This window comes from Peromyscus leucopus, chromosome 4 (genome assembly GCF_004664715.2).
Source record: "Peromyscus leucopus breed LL Stock chromosome 4, UCI_PerLeu_2.1, whole genome shotgun sequence".
Lineage (NCBI taxonomy): Eukaryota > Metazoa > Chordata > Mammalia > Rodentia > Cricetidae > Peromyscus > Peromyscus leucopus.
In genome coordinates this window covers 145,040,235-145,057,605 of record NC_051066.1, presented here as the reverse complement: position 1 = coordinate 145,057,605, position 17,371 = coordinate 145,040,235, and the positions used below count along the sequence as shown (strand labels likewise).

The 17,371-nt window shown below is 47.8% G+C and overlaps 1 protein-coding gene and 1 long non-coding RNA gene across 7 annotated transcripts in view; one reads left to right on the top strand and one right to left on the bottom strand.

The window, feature by feature from the left end:
* Positions 1 to 27: 27 nt before the first annotated feature.
* LOC119087914 lies at positions 28 to 4,257 on the top strand. Its single transcript, XR_005091452.1, has 2 exons — positions 28 to 832; positions 4,064 to 4,257. It is a non-coding gene; the product is annotated as an uncharacterized LOC119087914 (long non-coding RNA).
* Positions 4,258 to 8,757: 4,500 nt separating this feature from the next.
* Osbpl2 (oxysterol binding protein like 2) overlaps positions 8,758 to 17,371 on the bottom strand; it is a 50,044-nt gene continuing 41,430 nt past the window's right edge. For all 6 annotated transcript variants that reach the window (XM_028885337.2, XM_028885336.2, XM_028885335.2 and 3 more), the window contains 4 exons: positions 16,369 to 16,509; positions 13,375 to 13,498; positions 11,892 to 11,982; positions 8,758 to 10,001 (listed from right to left, as the gene is read on the bottom strand). In XM_028885337.2, coding sequence (XP_028741170.1) covers positions 9,899 to 10,001; positions 11,892 to 11,982; positions 13,375 to 13,498; positions 16,369 to 16,509 — 459 coding nt within the window. In that variant the 3' untranslated portion in view covers positions 8,758 to 9,898. The remainder of the gene's footprint in view (positions 10,002 to 11,891; positions 11,983 to 13,374; positions 13,499 to 16,368; positions 16,510 to 17,371) is intronic.

Sequence of the window (17,371 nt, the reverse complement as noted above, 5' to 3'; positions counted from 1 at the left end):
CCCGCCGCCGTCCATCGCGTCCGGCCCGCCTCCGCGCCGGCGGCCTGTTTCCGGCGGAAACGCGGGCCAGAGCGGCCTCTATTGTTGCTGTGTCATAGGGGAGCGGCGGCGGCCCCTGGCGGCAGCGCCGGGAACGGCGGGTCGGCCTCGGCAGACACGCAGCAGGGCCCCCGCGGGGCGGCGCTGCGGGTCGAGGCCGGACCCGGTGGTGGGCGCCGGACGGTGCAGCGACGTGCCCGTGGGGCCGGCTGACGTGCACCCAGGGACGGGCGTCCGCAGCGGTTACCCACTCGGTTCTGCATGGAGCCAGCTCTGCACACCCGCGGGAAGGCAGCCTGTCTGACTGGCATTATTCGGTGAGCTCTGAGATGTCAGGGCCTGAGACATGAAATAGTCACGTGGTTGAAAAGGTAGGAGGCAGTCTCATGGCACCCGAGCGGGGAAGATGTCAGCTTCATGTCACTTGGTGATAATTTGACATACCTTTCTGCAAAGTACAAGAGGCTGCTCGGGGCAGGGGCGGAGGGAGGGCAGCGTGGGGGTTGCTCAACGCGGCAAGAGCGGAGTTCACACAGCCCCAAGGGTCCTTGGTCCTGAGTAAGGGGTCCAGGGGCTGCATGTGGCTGGCCGGATGGAGTGCGGCTGCCTTCCCCGAGGGCAGGGGTGCCTGTAAAATGGAAAGCCCAAGAGTCCTCACATTGTTCTCTCACACTCCACTTTGCTTCATCTTTGACAGTTTTGAGGAAGTGAGCAGTAGTTCCTGCTTGGTAGCCCCCAGGCCTATCCTCCATCCCTGAGTCTCTGGCTTCCCACAGCATACTTCACAATTTACGTAAGTGTGTGTGTGTGGAACGTGTGGGGTCTTTAGCTTTTTCTGAAAGAAAGGTGCAAAGTACTTTTCTCACTTAACGATACTTGTTGGACGCTGGCACAAATGTGTTCCAGGCCAGCCTGAGCTAGAGGGAGACCTGCCTTTAAGATACATTTATGCTGCCATAGTGGTTCACTCATTTTAATTCCTGTCAGGCATTCTGATGCATTAAGTTCAACCCCTTTGCATCTGCCATCTTTCTGTTGGAATTCGTCCTGTGGAGGTCTAAGCACAACTTTCCACCCGAGGTTCCTGTGAGCAAACTTGAGTTGTCAGGCTTGCCTAGCGAAGTTTTACCTGTTGATCATCTCACTGGCCCACTTTCTATCTTTTTACTACCAAAAAACAAATGCTCCAATTTAACCAGGAGTGGCAGCTCATGCCTGTAACCCCAGCCCTCAAAAGGCTGAGGCAGGAAAACTTCCAAGTGTTCAAGATCAACTTAAAAGATTAAATCTGGGCTGGAGAAATGGTTCTGTGGTTTAAAGGACTGGCTACTCTTCCAGAGGCCCTGGGTTCGATTTCTAGCACTCACCCCACCCCCCACCCCCGTCACATTTCCGGCTCTATTTTGTAGTGTTTATCTTCGGTATATGGGTGTTTTGCCCACATGTATGTGTAAACCACTTCCATGCCGGGTGCCTGGGCCTCAAGAACTGGAGTTCCAAACAGTTGTGAGCCACTCTGTGAGTGCTGGGAACCTTACTGGGTCCTCCGGAAGAGCAGCCAGTGCTGTTTAAAGCCCACATGAACAAAACTTACTTGGAGCTGATAAGTCTTTTGTGTGGTGCTGTGCCACCATACACCTTGAGGCAGATCTCATCATTTCTAAGAATCTAAGTTTCCAGAGGCCAAAATGGTGGAGTGAGGTAAACACAGCTTTGCTGACACCACAGCCCAGTGGGCCATGAGACAGGAAAAGGGAAGAGAAGAAGATCTAACCTGGCTTCCAGGCAAGTGGCAGCAAATCAGTGTCACTAATTCAAAAAACCACTGGAGGTCACAAGGAACCTGCATTTTCAAAACCAGGAGATTTGGGCTTCTCCCAGGTCATGAATGCTGAGGACACTGGATCCAGTATCTTCTCTCATGAGCCAGGAGCCTTGGGTTGGCTCAGAAAGAGTGCAGTTCTGCACAGACACACTTGGAATGGCATCTGCCATGCTTTCCACACATAAGCATTCTGCAGTGGGAAGCACATTTCCCCAGCTACTGTGGAGACTGTTGGTGAGAAGGCATGCAGGTAGCCTGCAAAGATGCTGGTCCCCACAGCCACTGCAGCTCACAAATATGGCCCCTGGAACATGCAAACCTGTAATGGAATCCATGTAAAAGTCCAAGAGGACACTGGGAGAAACACCGGGTAGGCTGCAGTGGCCACCTTGGCCTGACCTGTGTGGACTACATCAGGGATGGCTTCTGTGTAGTCTTCAGCTTCCACAAGGGAAGACAGCTCTAGCAGTCCTGCGGAAAAAGAACAAGCCCTGAGCTGGGGATGAGGCCCAGTGGCTGAGTGATCCTCAGCATTTTTAAACAACAACAACAAGAGCCCCACTGTCCAAAACGACCCAGAAGCCCTGTGAGCCTCTAATGGGAGAGGGAGTGGGGCTCACAGCCCTGAAGTGCAGCAAAGCGGCACAGGCATGGCTGGCCAGCGTCGCCTGGGGAGGAAGAGAGTTCTTCCAGAGGCAAAGGCATCTGAAAGGATGTCCATGTCCACACTTGCAAAGAAATATAGATGAAAACTCACCTTTGAGAACGGGTGAGGGCCAAGGGCTGGGGGTCTTTAGTACTAGGAATACAAAATGGCGCAGCCACTGAGAGCTGGCTTTGGCAGGTGTGACTTTTTTTCATTTGTTTTATTAATAGACTTAATTCTTCAGAATAATTTTAGGTTCATGAGAGAACTGAGCAGAAAGTACAGACAGTTCACACTACCCTGCCCCCTACACCCCTGCCTCCCAGGCTGCACCTTCCAGAGGCAGGTCTGTTGTAACCAGTAAACTTTTCCCCACAACTCAAACCCTCGAAGTGTACACAGGGACTCAGCAGGTGATGCTGTGCACCTCTAAACAAACACTGTTTGGTTTCCCAGCAGAAAACCAAGGTCAGAGCAGAGCAGTTTCAGTGTCTAGTAGGGCTGTGTCTCAGTGGGAACAAATGTGTTTTCACATAGTGAAAGATGCCAGGGCAGGCATGGCTGGACACCGCTTTTCATAAGGGAGGGAAGCACCCTCATGGCCTCCTCACCTCTTACAGGGCCTGCCTTGTAACGCCATCACATGGGTACAGTTAAACCATACCAACATTGTATAGTCCATGTATACGTCTCCACAATCTTCCTCTTCCTTTGTAAGCTTCCTGGATGTTTCTGGGGTTACAGGTATTCTACTGTGCCTGGCATGTTCCCATTTAATCCTGACACACACACACACACACACACACACACACACATACACACACACACACACACTGTAACAGCACCAGAACTCACAGTTCACTTGCACCCCAAACCCTCCTCTCCTGCTTTCCCAAAGCATCCTGTTGTGATAGCACACTGTGGCCTTTTAAAGGAACTTCTCTCAATAACGACAAATAAGTTTCCCTAAGTTTTTTTTTTTTTAATGATTTTTTTTCTTTTGTTTTTTTTCAAGTTAGGGTTTCTCTGTGTAATGGTCCTGGCTGTCCTGGAACTCACTTTGCTCTGTAGTCCAGGCTGGCCTTGAACTCACAGAGATCTGCCTGCCTCTGCCTCTCAAGTGCTGGGATTACAGGCGAGTGCCACCACTGCCTGACATTTTTTCTGACTTTTTTTTAAAAAAAGATTTTTTTTAATGTGTATGGAGCTTTGCCTGATGTATGTAGGTGCACCATGTTTGAGTCTGGTGCCTACAGTGAACAGAGAAGGTGTCTGATCCTCTGAACTATAGTTAGCGGTTCTTGTGAGCTGCCATGAAGGTGCTGGGAACCAAATCTTTGTCTACTGAGCCGTCCCTCCAGCCACCCAGCCTTTCAATGGTGTGACTGTGCCAAGACCTGTGTGTGGAGGTCAGGGAGCAACTTTCAGACGTTCAGGAGTTGGTCTCTTCTTCCACTTTGTGAATCCTGGGTATGGAACTTGGGTCACTAGGTCAGGGTGCATGTGCCTTTACCCACTGAGTCATCTCACTGGTCCTCCCCATGTCATTTTAGGGCTTGAGGTCTCCTTTCTAACACTAACATTTGATGGCCTGGATGTACCTCTGCTTGCTTGCTGAAGGAGTTCATGGTTTCTTCCAAGTACCTGTCATTATGATCACAGCTACTGTAAACATCTGTGTGCAAGCTCGTATGGACATAATGCTCTCTGTTTAGGTAAATACAAAAGTCTGGTTGCTGGGTTGTTGCAGTAGGGTGTTATTTAGTTGGGTTTTGTTTTTGTTTTTTGAGGCAGGGTCTCAGTGTGAATTAGACTGGCCTTGAACCCAAGACCTTCCTGCCTTCCCCTGCAAGCTGGGATGGCGGGTGTGCAGCACCGTGAGCACAGCATGTTCAGTCTTTCTTTCCCTTTGAAGACTGGGTTTCTCTGTGCAGCAGCTCTGGCTCTCTGGAAACTGGCTTTGTAGCCCAGGCTGGCCTCAAACTCAAGAGATGGGCTACCTCTGCCTCCCGAGTGCTGGGATAAAAGGTGTTTTCTAGTTTTCTAAGTCCCTGCCAGTGCTCCGTGTCCACCTTTACCACGTGTCAACAGAGGACACGGTGCTTCCTTGTTCTAGGCTGCAATTCCCTAATGCTCAATGACAGTGCTGAGCACTTCCTAGTTTCATGTCGTCTATGGTCCATTTCTGATGAGGTGACAATATTTTCATTTGTTTGTTTGAATGAAGTGTACTATTTCCATGTGACCCAGCTAGTATTTCTTAGGCATTTATCTAAGAGAAATGCAAGCTGATAGGCTAGGTGTAGTGACTCACACCTGTAATCCCAGGCCGGAGGAAGCTGAGGGAAGTAGTTTCAAGCTACACGAGACCTGACCTCAAAAAAAGAAGGTCTAGATAGGTATCTCAACTGTTAAAGTACTTGCCACAAGGCCCTGAGTTTGAGCTCCAACACCCACATAAAAAACCAGGCACAGCATGTGCTCGCAGTCCTAGTGCTGAGGAGGCAGAGGCAGGTGAATTCCCGTAGCTCACTGATCAGCTAGCTAGTCTAGCCTAATCATGCACTTCAGGTCCCCAAGAGGCACTGTCTCAAAAACCGCATGCATGGCGCCCAAAGTTGAACTCAGGAGGTGAAACTGTAACAAACAAAGCAGAAAGAAAGGAGATGTCCACAGAAAAACCTGTGTACACATATCTAGTGATTTTCTTCACAGCTGCCCCCAATCTGAGGCAGCCTAAGTATCTATCAGCTGGTGAGCGGACAAAAGGTGACACTCCAGTGCTTAGTAACAGAAAGAAACAAACTCCAGCTCACACACGCCCACAGCCAGACTGAAAGGAAGGGCAGAATCTTGGGGACAAAGCCAGGCTGGGGTGGTCAGGGCTGAAGAAGCCTGTACATGGTTTCTCCAGTGGGTTTTGGCAGCATGTGGCCATACAGCAGTATGAACTTGTTGGAACTCATGATGTTACACCTCTTGAGAAGAGACCCCACTAAGCATATGTGAGCCCTGGGCAGCTCCACCTTCTGGAGCTTGCTCCTTGGGGTCAGACTGGAGGTAGCAGGCGTGATGTGCCCTGACAGTCAGGTGTTGTGGCGAGCACCTGTGGTAATGGTGCCACCTGCCCTGCTGGCGAATTCCAAGCACATCAATTCTGGAGGACCATCTGTCCCTCGATCAACAGAGCTATGACACTGGATCAACTTCTGGGCTCCCTCCCAAGTAGCCAGGCTGACCCCCAACCCAGCTGTCTTATGGCTTCTGACAGCAACCTCTGGTCCCCAGGAGAGAGGATAATTAAGCAGAGCTGCTACAGCTCAGAAGTCTGAACCTGACATGCCACCCTTTAATGCCCTCTCCACCAGGACAAGCCATTTTAAGACAATCAATTTGCTAGGCCAGTTCTACAGAATATCTAGTCCAAACACCTACTCCACTTGGGTATGAGGACTTGTCTGTAGCTCTTTCCAGAAAAATCAGAGCCCCAAGACAGTGAAAAATTGTCCAGTGTAAAATAAATGTCAACCACAAGCCATTTCCAAAGAATCTCCACTCAGACCCAAAAGTTAACGTTTGTATCCTCACAGATCTGTGCACAATCCTCAAAACAAACCCCAGAAGTGACTGATTCTGCTAATATAAATGATACTGACAGTCATAAAAATAAACACTTCTCAAGTGTATTTTCTTGCCTGACATTTATTTCTATGTGTGGTGGGAGGTTGTTGGTAAAGGGCCATGCATAGGTATGATGAGAGATGAGGACGCAAAACAGGCTGAGGTCAGGGGCCAGGCCAGAATGAATGGCAGATACCACTGTCTGCTGTAGACTGCTGCTTTCCTGCACTTCTGGTCAGTGTAGTTGGCTCTGAGGACAGTCTACGAAGGATGATGTCCACAGAGTACACCAAGAGCTGAAATGCAGTACTCACTGGAAAAACCAAGCATATGGAGGGTAGTGAGGAGCCAAAGGAGACAGCAGTTCTTGAGAGGTCCGCTGCTTTAACAGGCTGCAGGTCCCTACATGTGGTACTCACATTAGACAGAGAAGTCTAAAGGCTGAGATAGGAGGAAGTCGTGACTCTGAGGACTTCCTGTGCAAATCCTCCAAGTCCAAGAACTTGAGGCAGGGTAGTCAGTCTTCTTGCTGTGAGCCTAGTGCCAATCAAGACTTTTGGTCGGTGCTCCTGACATTTTGGGGTTATTGGAAACTTGTTTTCCCCTCAGTAGTGGGGATTGAGCCTAGGGCCTCACATGCTCTAGACAAGCACTCGGTTCTTTTTACTCTGACAGAAGCCAACTAAGTTGGCTAGCTTACGTATGCCTTGTACTTGTAACCCTGCCTCACACTCCAAGGACCTAGCATTCCAGGTCCACTACTAGGTCTAGCTAATGTTACAACTTTTAGAGATGTCTCCACCCTTTAGTCTGTGGAGATGTTAAGGAGGCATAAAATTTGCAACTCCCTTTCTAGAGGGAGAACTTTCCAGAGCCTGGCAGGAGCCTTCCCTCAAGGGGCTGCCTGCAGGGCTAGTTCACTAACAGGGAGAGGGGGCTCCCAAGCGTTTCTTCTCATTTTCTAGGCTTAAACCTAGAGGACCTAGGAAGTAGACAGCATATCCTCTGTACTGGAGTATATCACCTATTCAGACAGCTAGTTCAACCAGGACTAAGATCCCAGGGCGTTGGGGCTGTGTGACATCCTCCCACACATGTACAGTCCTCCTAGGCCTGCTCCATGCCAGACTTTGGAGTGACACTGACCCTTTGACAGACATGAGTAGTCACTGTAAGCTTCGGGGAGGCTGAGCTCTGCGTGCCTGTGGGAGCTGTTCTGCTGGAATTCTAATGGTTCTCTGCTTCCCAACACAGGACTACAAAAGCACATTTACACGCACGATGTGGGTGCGGTGTCTTTCCTCCTTCAGAGCATCACACTCCCAGAGCATTGTGGGTCCTCAGGCGAAGGACTTCCTCATGTTCACTCTCCAGCAGGGATGAGGGGCAGGTTCAAAATACTGATGTACATCAAAGCCAGGCCTGGCAGGATGTGGATGCTAGTGACCCAGCTTCAGAGAACCACCAGAGTAATGAGATACAGCCAATAACTTGAATCATTTAAGAAGTTACTTTTTATATAAAACACTCCAAATATGTTTATCTTCTCACTCTAAATTTCTAATAGGTCATAGTAATTAATGTTCCTTGGACTTACGGACTCAATTCTATCTTCAATTAGAGTAAAAAGCAAGGGGAGCTGTTTGAGATGAGGTCTCACTACGGGCAGCTAAGTTCTATTTTGTTTTCTGAGACATGATCTCATATACCCTAGGCTAGTCAACTCACTTTGTAGCCAAGGATGACTTTAAACTACTTATCATCCTGCCTCTCCAACCCAAATTCTGGGATCATAGGCATGCATCCATCACTGTACTGACTTCAGAATATGACATTCTGAAAAGCCTGCTGCCCTTCTCCTCCTAGGAGGATGTCTCAAGTGACAAGGCTGCTATGCAAGCACCAAGGCCCCGTGCAAGTCTGTGCTCACACGGAACTGCGCAGGAGACCATCTTTCAATATGCATCTTCATGGGAAAGCTCATTATGGACACTTTCAAGAGCTGTCCCAGGCGAGGAGTGTGCCAATGACGTACTTTTGGTGCTCCTGACATTTTGAGAGTCGCAACTTACTCATATGTTGATGCAGGCAGAGGCTGCAATATAAGTGATCACTGTTATATTCACCTGGCACACAGCTGTCTTTTCTAGCAGCCTTTTTGCCCTCTCCCCTTATATTTCTGGTTTAGGCACATGAACACAGGGACTGGGTGTGGGGGCTGTGTGCATGGTGAGGAACCCTAAAACACGCAGAGCCTTGCCTCAGGAGATCACAAGGAGATGCAAACCCACTGACATGTTATTCCATTCATTAATCAACCTTCTCAGCTTCCCATGTTTTTGTGGGAATGAGCTGTGTGTATGTCTACATAGCCATGGTCTGGAAAGGCAAATGACCCCCCCCCCCAGAGGCACACAGGGTGCCCTGTTCTATCAGACACTTCACAGTCTCCTCTTGGAATGATGACAAAGCCACAAACCTTCAGATACTTCCCAGAGCCATCAGAGGCTTTGTTAAGGGGTCTCAGTAGATAGAGCAGAGATGCTGGCCCTGGGAGATCCCCTGGCTGCCACAGAAACACCTGTTTTCAGTCTCCAAAGCTATAAAATCAAGCCTTCAACCCGTATTGACTTTTCAAAGTGTTTTAATGACAGAGGCGGTTTGGAAGCCTGGACACAGTAAGAATGCCTTCTCATTCAGAAGTGTCTGATGTAGTGACTCACACTCTATCATGAACACACAGGTGTGCGTGTGTGCCAGAGCACAGGTATGTGCACACAGCAGATTGTCTTTGATGCAAAGAGCTCCACTGTGACCCTTGGTGTCACTGTTTCTACATCAAGTCCATCCCTTGACGGGAGTGTGGAGATGGACACATCTACTTGTGTTTCAACCATTTTAAGGACACCAGGTAAGTAGATCCTGCTTCTGACCTCCCACTGCACACAGCTGGATGGGACTTGCCTGGACTGGAACATGCATGCCGGGGAAACCAGACACAAGACTGCAGGGGTCAGGAGGGAGTACACAGGTGAGGGAGTGAAGAAATGACCCCTCAAAGACGGAGTGGTCCACAGGGACGGTGAAGCTGGGGAGTGCTGTGGCCAGAGGCAGGGCCTCCTGGTAGGCTGGGAGCAGCCCTGGGGATTTCTCATCCAAGTCACAGTGTTCCTGCCACTCTGGCTTGTCACAGGAACACTTTTTGGACAGTACACAGTGGTGATTAATGTGTTTGCTACTCTTCAGCAGAACATTCAAGTAGTTTCAATTTACATATTTTCTACAGTAATCTTTACCTTATTCAGACTGGTAGAAAATACAGAATCTGGCATCTTGTCACTTCATTCCATGGGTGTCCTCCACAAGGAAGTGGACCCTGGCCTACAGGTTATTTTCAAGGTCCATTTTCTCTCCTTCTTTGGGGCTGGGTTTGAAACTCTTCCAGAAACCCACCCCACAGCCTTGGGAGGAGCCCAGAGGCCCTGCTGGGTCTTCCTTGTTACACATTTGTAACAGAGTGCTGCCAGCTCAGCTGGCCTTGTGCACTTCTGTCAGGTGTGAAAAGGACTGGGGACTTCTGAGGCCTCAGTGAATGTGAAGACCCAAGTGGAGCTTCATGAAGGGGCTGTGACATAGTAGAGTGCTGGGCAGAAGTCCTCCATCAGGTCCATCATGGCTGGAGAAGCTGGCGTCTGCCACCGTGAAGTTCAGAGTACCACTCAAGGAGTCCAAGCTCCCAGGCCTCCTCCTGGGCTCCCAGGCCTTACTTAGTAGATGTCTGGGCAGTCTGAGAAATTACGCTCAAAGTAATCCCCTGCATACAACCAGTCAGGAGTCCCTGTGTAGGGGTTGTCGCCTGGATAGAACCACCTGCAGGAGACAAGGAAGGTGGTCAGCAGATGGCCCTTCTAAGTTCATCTTCTCACAGCAGTGTGTGCTACTGCAGAAATGCAGTCTGAGGCAACAGTCACTGACAGTGACCGACCAGCCTCCACGTGGCTGTACTCACCCACATCTCCACCACATCACTGTCTACTTCTCAACAAACCTCAAGGCTTTAGTCCAACACCCAATTCTCCACAGGGCTACTTTCATAGGCCGGTCTCCTATGTGCATGGAGATGGTGCCCGTGCAGCTGAACCTCGCCAGGTCCAGTCTGCACCCCTGCAGCTGTACCCCACTAAACAGAAGCAACTAAGGTCACCAGGAGGTCACCAGGAGGGCTGGGGTTACAGCTTGGCCATGTGCAAAGTCCTGAACTTCATCCCTAGTACCATAAAGAAAAAAAGCAGAAGTAACCATCCTCTATGAAAACACTGTCATTTTCACAATGGGTTGTTTGTTCGCTTGCCTGCTTTTGTTTTTCCGAGACAGGGTTTCTCTGTGTAGCCCTGGCTATCCTGGAACTCACTCTGTAGACCAGGCTGGCCTTGAACTCACAGAGATCTGCCTGCTTCTGCCTCTCGAGTGTTGGGATTAAGGGAGAGTGCTACAATTGCCTGGCTTGAGTTACCTATTTTTAATACTTATTTCTTGAGACAGTGTCTTATTATGTAGCTCAGGCTTGCCTGGAACTCAGGAAGATCACTTTCAACACTTTTCCTCTAGAACAAGGACAAATTCCAAAACCGTGGACATTAAAGGCATAGCATTAAATCAGAAGCCCATGCATCAATAAGGGCTCACAGAGGCTGGCACAGTGATGATTGTAGAATGTCTGCCACACACATAAAGCTCTGGGTTCCATCTTCAGCACAGTAGAGAAGGGATGGGGGAAAAGACTGAAGAAAAACTGGTTTCAAGACCCCAGCCCCACGTTAATATGACCTAGAAACAAATAGCACAAGGAATGTTCTCTCAGCTACCCAGGTCCATAGCTCCTCTGGAGCCTGAAATTTGGAGCTGCTCGAGTTCAAGACTGACAACAGTGAAGCTCATCTTAAAATGAAGAAGTGATGAAAACAACCAGCCTTGTAAGAACTGAATTGTTTAAACATCCAAAGGTTCTTACAAAAGACTAAAAATATTTATGTGCACTTATACAGGTACATATCTTGCTTATGTTTAATTATTATAGTACTTTGACTACAAAAGAAAAAATACAACCAATGTAAGAAGTCTGAGTCAGAAGTAGGGCTAAAGCTCCTGGCAGTGGTACAGGCCCATGAATCATAACACATTCTCTGCATGCCCCCCATGTTGGCAGAAGGCTCACCTCAGGGCTGCATCTTCACACCCACAACAGAGGTTTTCCTGATGCCACAGCAGGCTGGCAGCAGGACCCAGGCTTCAGCCTGACACCACATTGCATGGGGGTAGGGTAAGTGATCTCTGTGTGTGTGTGTTACCTTACCACATGGTATAAATGTGGGGACAACATCAAAACTCTCACTTGTTTAAATAAACAGCCGGGTTCAGGCTATATTTTGTCTTTAAACTGGCCATATTTAAGAAAACCATTTTGGGTCAAATACACTGCGAAGCACAGCACCAAGGCCTGGGAGTGTAGTGACTGGTGTCCTGTGACAGCCAAATGGTTTTAAGCAAAATATATGCTAACCAGGGACACTGGCCTTTAATGCATGTTTCAGTCATATGCACTGTGGGAGCAGTTGGGGGAAAACTATCTTTATGGACCCAGATTGCTGCTACTTAGCCATAGAGGCTGGACAGAAAAGAGTGAGTAATAGGGTACTGCCTATGATGTGGGTGTGGCTTCCTCACTGCCCAGGTGTGTAAGGCTTCACTGTTCAAACTCACCTGGTCCGCCACTCTGCTTCCTCTTTGGCACGTTCTTTTCGGGCCTCTCTCTGCTTTTCCTCTAGTCGCTCCTTCTCCTGGCTGGCCAGATCTAGGTCCAAGCAAGGAAGCAAGCACTTAAAGCCTCCGGTTATGTCAGAGAGGCCAGACCCCATCCTGACCCCTAGAGTACCAGTCCCACTTAGAAAGTGTGGGAAGTGAACTTTGGCTCTAGTATATCAAGTGAGTTGTTCCTGCCTAGATGAGTGAGGGGCACTTTCCCAGGACAAACACAGTGGGAGGCATCACACCAGACCACAGAGAGATTACTCCAAGTGTGGTCTGTGATATGTTGGGCAGTTTAATAGCACCTGAAGTCCAAGTGGGAAAGCAAGTATCTGGAACAGTGAGCTCACAGAACCCCCAAGCATAAAAATCCCAAATCTGCCAGGCGGTGGTGGCGCACGCCTTTAATCCAAGCACTCGGGAGACAGAGCCAGGCGGATCTTTGTGAGTTCAAGGCCAGCCTGGTCTAGAGAGCAAGATCCAGGAAAGGCGCAAAGCTACACAGAGAAACCCGGTCTCGAAAAACAAAAACAAAAACAAACAAAAAAAAAAAGAATCCCAAATCTATTTGCTATTAAAAGACAAGTCTACTGAATCTTCACCTTGCAGGATAAACTCTGGCTTCTGATGAAGGGCAAAGAGTGAATACTGAGGGAGGAGTACCACCTGCCCAGCATGGATCAGGATGGAGAGAGGCCCTCCAGACATTCAGGCCTTCCCATCCCCCAGGCATGACTTTCATGAGATGGATTTCTTCTGTACTCATTTGCTACTTCAATGTAGCCTAGGATCATAATGATAGGCATTCCCAGCAGAAAGCTTTGCTGGTATTCAATCTTGCCTTGTAAGCAAGAAGCAAGCTATCATACTGAAAACCTGTGCACAGTGCTCATTTGTAGTGTGACTGCCTAGTCTTGGGTCAGAATGAGACGGACCAAGGCAATGGCTCTGCTCATAGGAACTCTGCATGCAGTCCTGAAATGCACTCTACTTCTGAGCTGCACCCAGCTTTTGAAATGCAACTTTAACCCACTGAATTAAATAAATAATAAAGCATTAGCATTTGTATTTTGTTCATTTTTTTCAGTCATTTTCTTTTCTGTCGTTGCTGTTTTGAGATAAGGTTTTACTAGGTAGCTCAGTCTGGCCTGGAGTGTATATTAATCCTCCTGCCTCATCCTCCCAGGTACTGGGATATAACAGATGTGTGTCACCACACCTGTCTAACACATTTTCAATTAATTTTAACATTTTACAAAGGACTGGTCTGTGTCAAGCTGAAGTTAAAACTGTGCACCACCTTTCACTGCTCTGTAAAGTACTGTCCTTGGAGGGCAACACCCTGTTTGTTAGTCTGGATGACAGGTCTGGGCATCCTTCTCACAGAGAAAGCCTAAGCTCACCCACACAAGCCCTCTGGGGAGGACCCAGCAGTTACCCATGTTGCCATTCTCCATGCCTCGGATGTCAGGGCGGAGGCGGCAGTCTGTGGGTGGCAGGGTCTTCTCCATGCCTGACTCCAACTCATTGAGACTCACAGTGAAGCTGGTGAAGTTGTACATCTGCAGGAGAAATCAACCAGCACTGTTACAGTAGCTGCCAAGAGAATCATGCGTCTGTCCTGGCCTGATCCACGGGTACCCTAAAGCCACGATAAACAGTCTGTGTGGCAAAGCTATCCACTGGTCAAGAAACTGTCTTTGCCTCAACTGACAGATGCTGTCCAAATGGACAAGCAGGTCACAGAGGAAGTGACTGACAAACTTTGCTAAGGGAAGGTAGGAGAGTCCTGCAAAGTCTGTCAGATATTCTAAGCCTGTAGACCGAATGGATGCCCCAATGTTGTAGAAGAACCTTGGGTGATGGTTCAGGTGGCCAGATGTCTCCGTCATTTCTATAGTTTTAATAATATTTACCAAATAATTTTACTCAGGTAATATTTTATCTTTCTTGGGTCTAATGGGGTTGAAGACTAGCTAGTTATACTGTTTTTGTTACCAAATTCAGAAAAGAAACTTATAAAAAGATGTAAAATTGGTCGGGCGGTGGTGGCGCACGCCTTTAATCCCAGCACTCGGGAGGCAGAGCCAGGCGGATCTCTGTGAGTTCGAGGCCAGCCTGGGCTACCAAGTGAGTTCCAGGAAAGGTGCAAAGCTACACAGAGAAACCCTGTCTCGAAAAAACCAAAAAAAAAAAAAAAAAGATGTAAAATTTATTTTCTTAGTATTAGTATTTCTTTATTTAAAGATTATTTATTTATTATGTATACAGTGTTCTGCCTGCATGTATCCCAGCACACCAGAAAAGGGCACCAGATCTCATTACAGATGGTTGCGAGCCACCATGTGGTTGCTGGGAGTTGAACTCAGGACCTCTGGAAGAGTAGCCAGTGAGTGTTCTTAACCTCTGAGCCATCTTTCTAACCCCCAAGATGTGAAGTTTATAAGGTTGAGAGACAAAAGTTTAAGTTACTTGTCTAAAAAAATGTTTTAAGGTCTAAAAAGATATTTTTAGGATAGTAATACTAGTTATGATAGAAAGTGGTTTAGGTTAAAAATAAAATGTTGGAATCATCAAGATAAAATAGAAAATAAGAATATTTTCTCTGATTTTGCTAAGTACTAATGGACTGGACATTATGAATGTAATTCTTACCTGATAACTGTTCTACACCTACACACACACACACACACACACACACACACACACACACACACACACACAACCGAGGACCAAACCCAGGGCCTTGCGCTTGCTAGGCAAGCACTCTACCACTGAGCTAAATCCCCAACCTGTGATAACTGTTCTTATTGTACATAGTTTTACTGTGTTAGAATTAATACCTTGTCTTTTTATTTAGACACAAGGGGGGAAATGTTGTGAGATAATCTTTTTGTATACTGTGAAGAAGTGTCTTTGCCAAGGCACCTTCTGATTGGTTTAGTAAAGAGCTGAATGGCCAACAGCTAGGTAGGAAGAGGTTAGGTGGGACTTCTGAGGAAAGAGAGAAACCTGGGAAGAATCTAGGCTTGCAAGAGATGCCAGTGAGACACAGAGCAAGTTGGACATACAGAGGGAGGGAGAAGTAAAAGCCATGTGGTAGAACATACATTAATACAAAAAGCTTAATGTAAGTTATAAGAGCTAGTTGGGAACAAGTCTAAGCTAAAGGACATGCTTTCATAATAGGTCTCTGCGTCATTATTTGTGGGCTGGTGATCCAAAGAAAGTTTGACAAAAAAGCTTACTACAAATTAGGGCCTTGTTTGTGCATGCTAGGCATTCCATCACTAAGCTACATCACAAGCCCTGGAGTCCTCATTTTTTTAAAAAAAATTATATTATTAGTTTTTGTTTGTTTGTTTTTTTGCAGGGGGTGGGGGTTGAGATAGTGTTTGTGTAGTCCTGGCTGTTCTGGAACTCAATCTGTAGGCCAGGCTGGCCTTGAACTCAAAGATCCACCTGTCTCTGCTTCCTGAGTGCTGGGACTAAAGGCATGTGCCATCATGCCTGGCTTTATTTTGGTTTTTGAGACAGGGTCTCACTATGTATAGCTCTGGTTGTCCTGGAACTCATTTTTTAGCCCAGGCTGGCCTCAAACTACGGTAAGAGGATCCACCTGCCTCTGCCTTCCCAGTGCTAGGATGGAAAGGTATGTACTGCCACACCTGGCTACTTTTTTTTTTTAATTTAATTTAATTATTTATTTAAGATATATTTATTTATTATGTATACAGTGTTCTGTCTGCATGTTTTGCCTTCACACCAGAAGAGGGCCCCAGATCTCATTCTAGATAGCTGTGAGCCACCACCATGTAGTTGCTGGGAATTGAACTTGGGACCTCTGGAAAATCAATCAGTGCTCTTAACCTCTGAGCCATCTCTCCACCCTACTTTTTATTTTTCAATTACATGTATGTGTTTATACCTATGTATGAGTGTGTACAAACACACCCAGAGACCAGAGGTGTTAGACCCCCTTGGAGCTGGAGTTACAGGTAGCTGTGAACTGCTTGACATGGGTGCTGAGAACTGAACTCAGGTCCCCTGGAAGAGTACTGACAGTATGGAGAATGGAAGCACCAATGCTGCAGGTATACAGACTCAGCCATGGGTTCTGCATCAAGATAAGATATCAACGCTAGGTGGATTTCTGTACACAATTCCCAAGTCCCACATGAGCACTACAGCACGCAGAAGTCACTCTCAGGCTGGACCATGGCATTAGAGTCACATGCAGCTCCAGGGAGTAAGGGCCCTCAGGATCGTAGGGATGTGATGGAGCCTCCCTGTTTGCTTGGAAACAGCTGGTTGGCTACATACAAGAACAAGGTAGAAAAGTTGTGGGCCTGCCTGGGATGGTACAAACAGGACTGATCTGCAGTAGGCAGGCCTGGTCTCAGAGAGGGGTGCTAAGGTGTAGGACACAGACCTGAGCTGAGTTGGGGGGCCGGCTGTTGATTCTCCAGAGAAGCTTACTGCCGGGGATGACTTGCACAGTCTCCTGAGCCACAGGAACGTCGTCCGTCATATCATCAGGTATATCACTGTTCGCTTTCTCGGGGCCGTCATCCTGAAACACAAAACACCACACTATGGCCGCTGGCCAGGAGCCCTGTCCTCAGAGCACTTGAAGACTTGCTCCCAAGCCCCTGTGCAGAGCCAAAGCCTTTTCTAACTGAGGAAAAGAAAACTAAACTCTCTCCTGTTAGTAATGCCATCAGGCTCAGGCTCCTGCCTCTACATGGCTTTGCTTTCTGCAGAGCTGTGCCAGGCTGGATTTCTACAATTCTCACAGAGAAGAGAAAAAGGTTGAAATAGAAGCAGGTACACACACTGTCTTCTCAGAGACATGCTTGGCCATGTACCTGCCTGCCTTCTGGACACATAACACATCATCTGAGACAGAGGGCCTCCTGATGCCATCTGTTGTACAACCAAAAGCAGTTCTCCTGGGCAAGCTCATAAGCCCATCCCATTTTAAGAGACACAGCTGTTTGCCTTTAAAGTCAGCTATAGGACACAGCTGTTGAGGCACAACACCAGGGACAGAGGATGAAGTTCAGGGTCCTTCTACCTGCCAGCAGCAAAGCCACCTGGACCAAAACAGCTGACTCGTCACTAGATGATCTGAGGGAACGGTGAAGTTAGTGAACATGGCACTGGATACCACTCAGCAGATTCAACATTCTAAATGGGATTTTTCTTTTCTTTCTTTTTTGTTTTTAGATAGGATCTTACTATGTAGTCCTTGCCTTAACAGTCTGGAACTTGCTGTGTAGATTAGGCTGCCCTAGGACTCACAGAGATCCTCCTGTGTTTGCCTCCTCAGTGTATTATCACATCTGGTGAAACTTTTTTTCAAGACAGGGTTTCTCTGTGTAGTCCTGGCTATCCCAGAACTTGCTCTGCAGACCAGGCTGTCCTCAAACTCA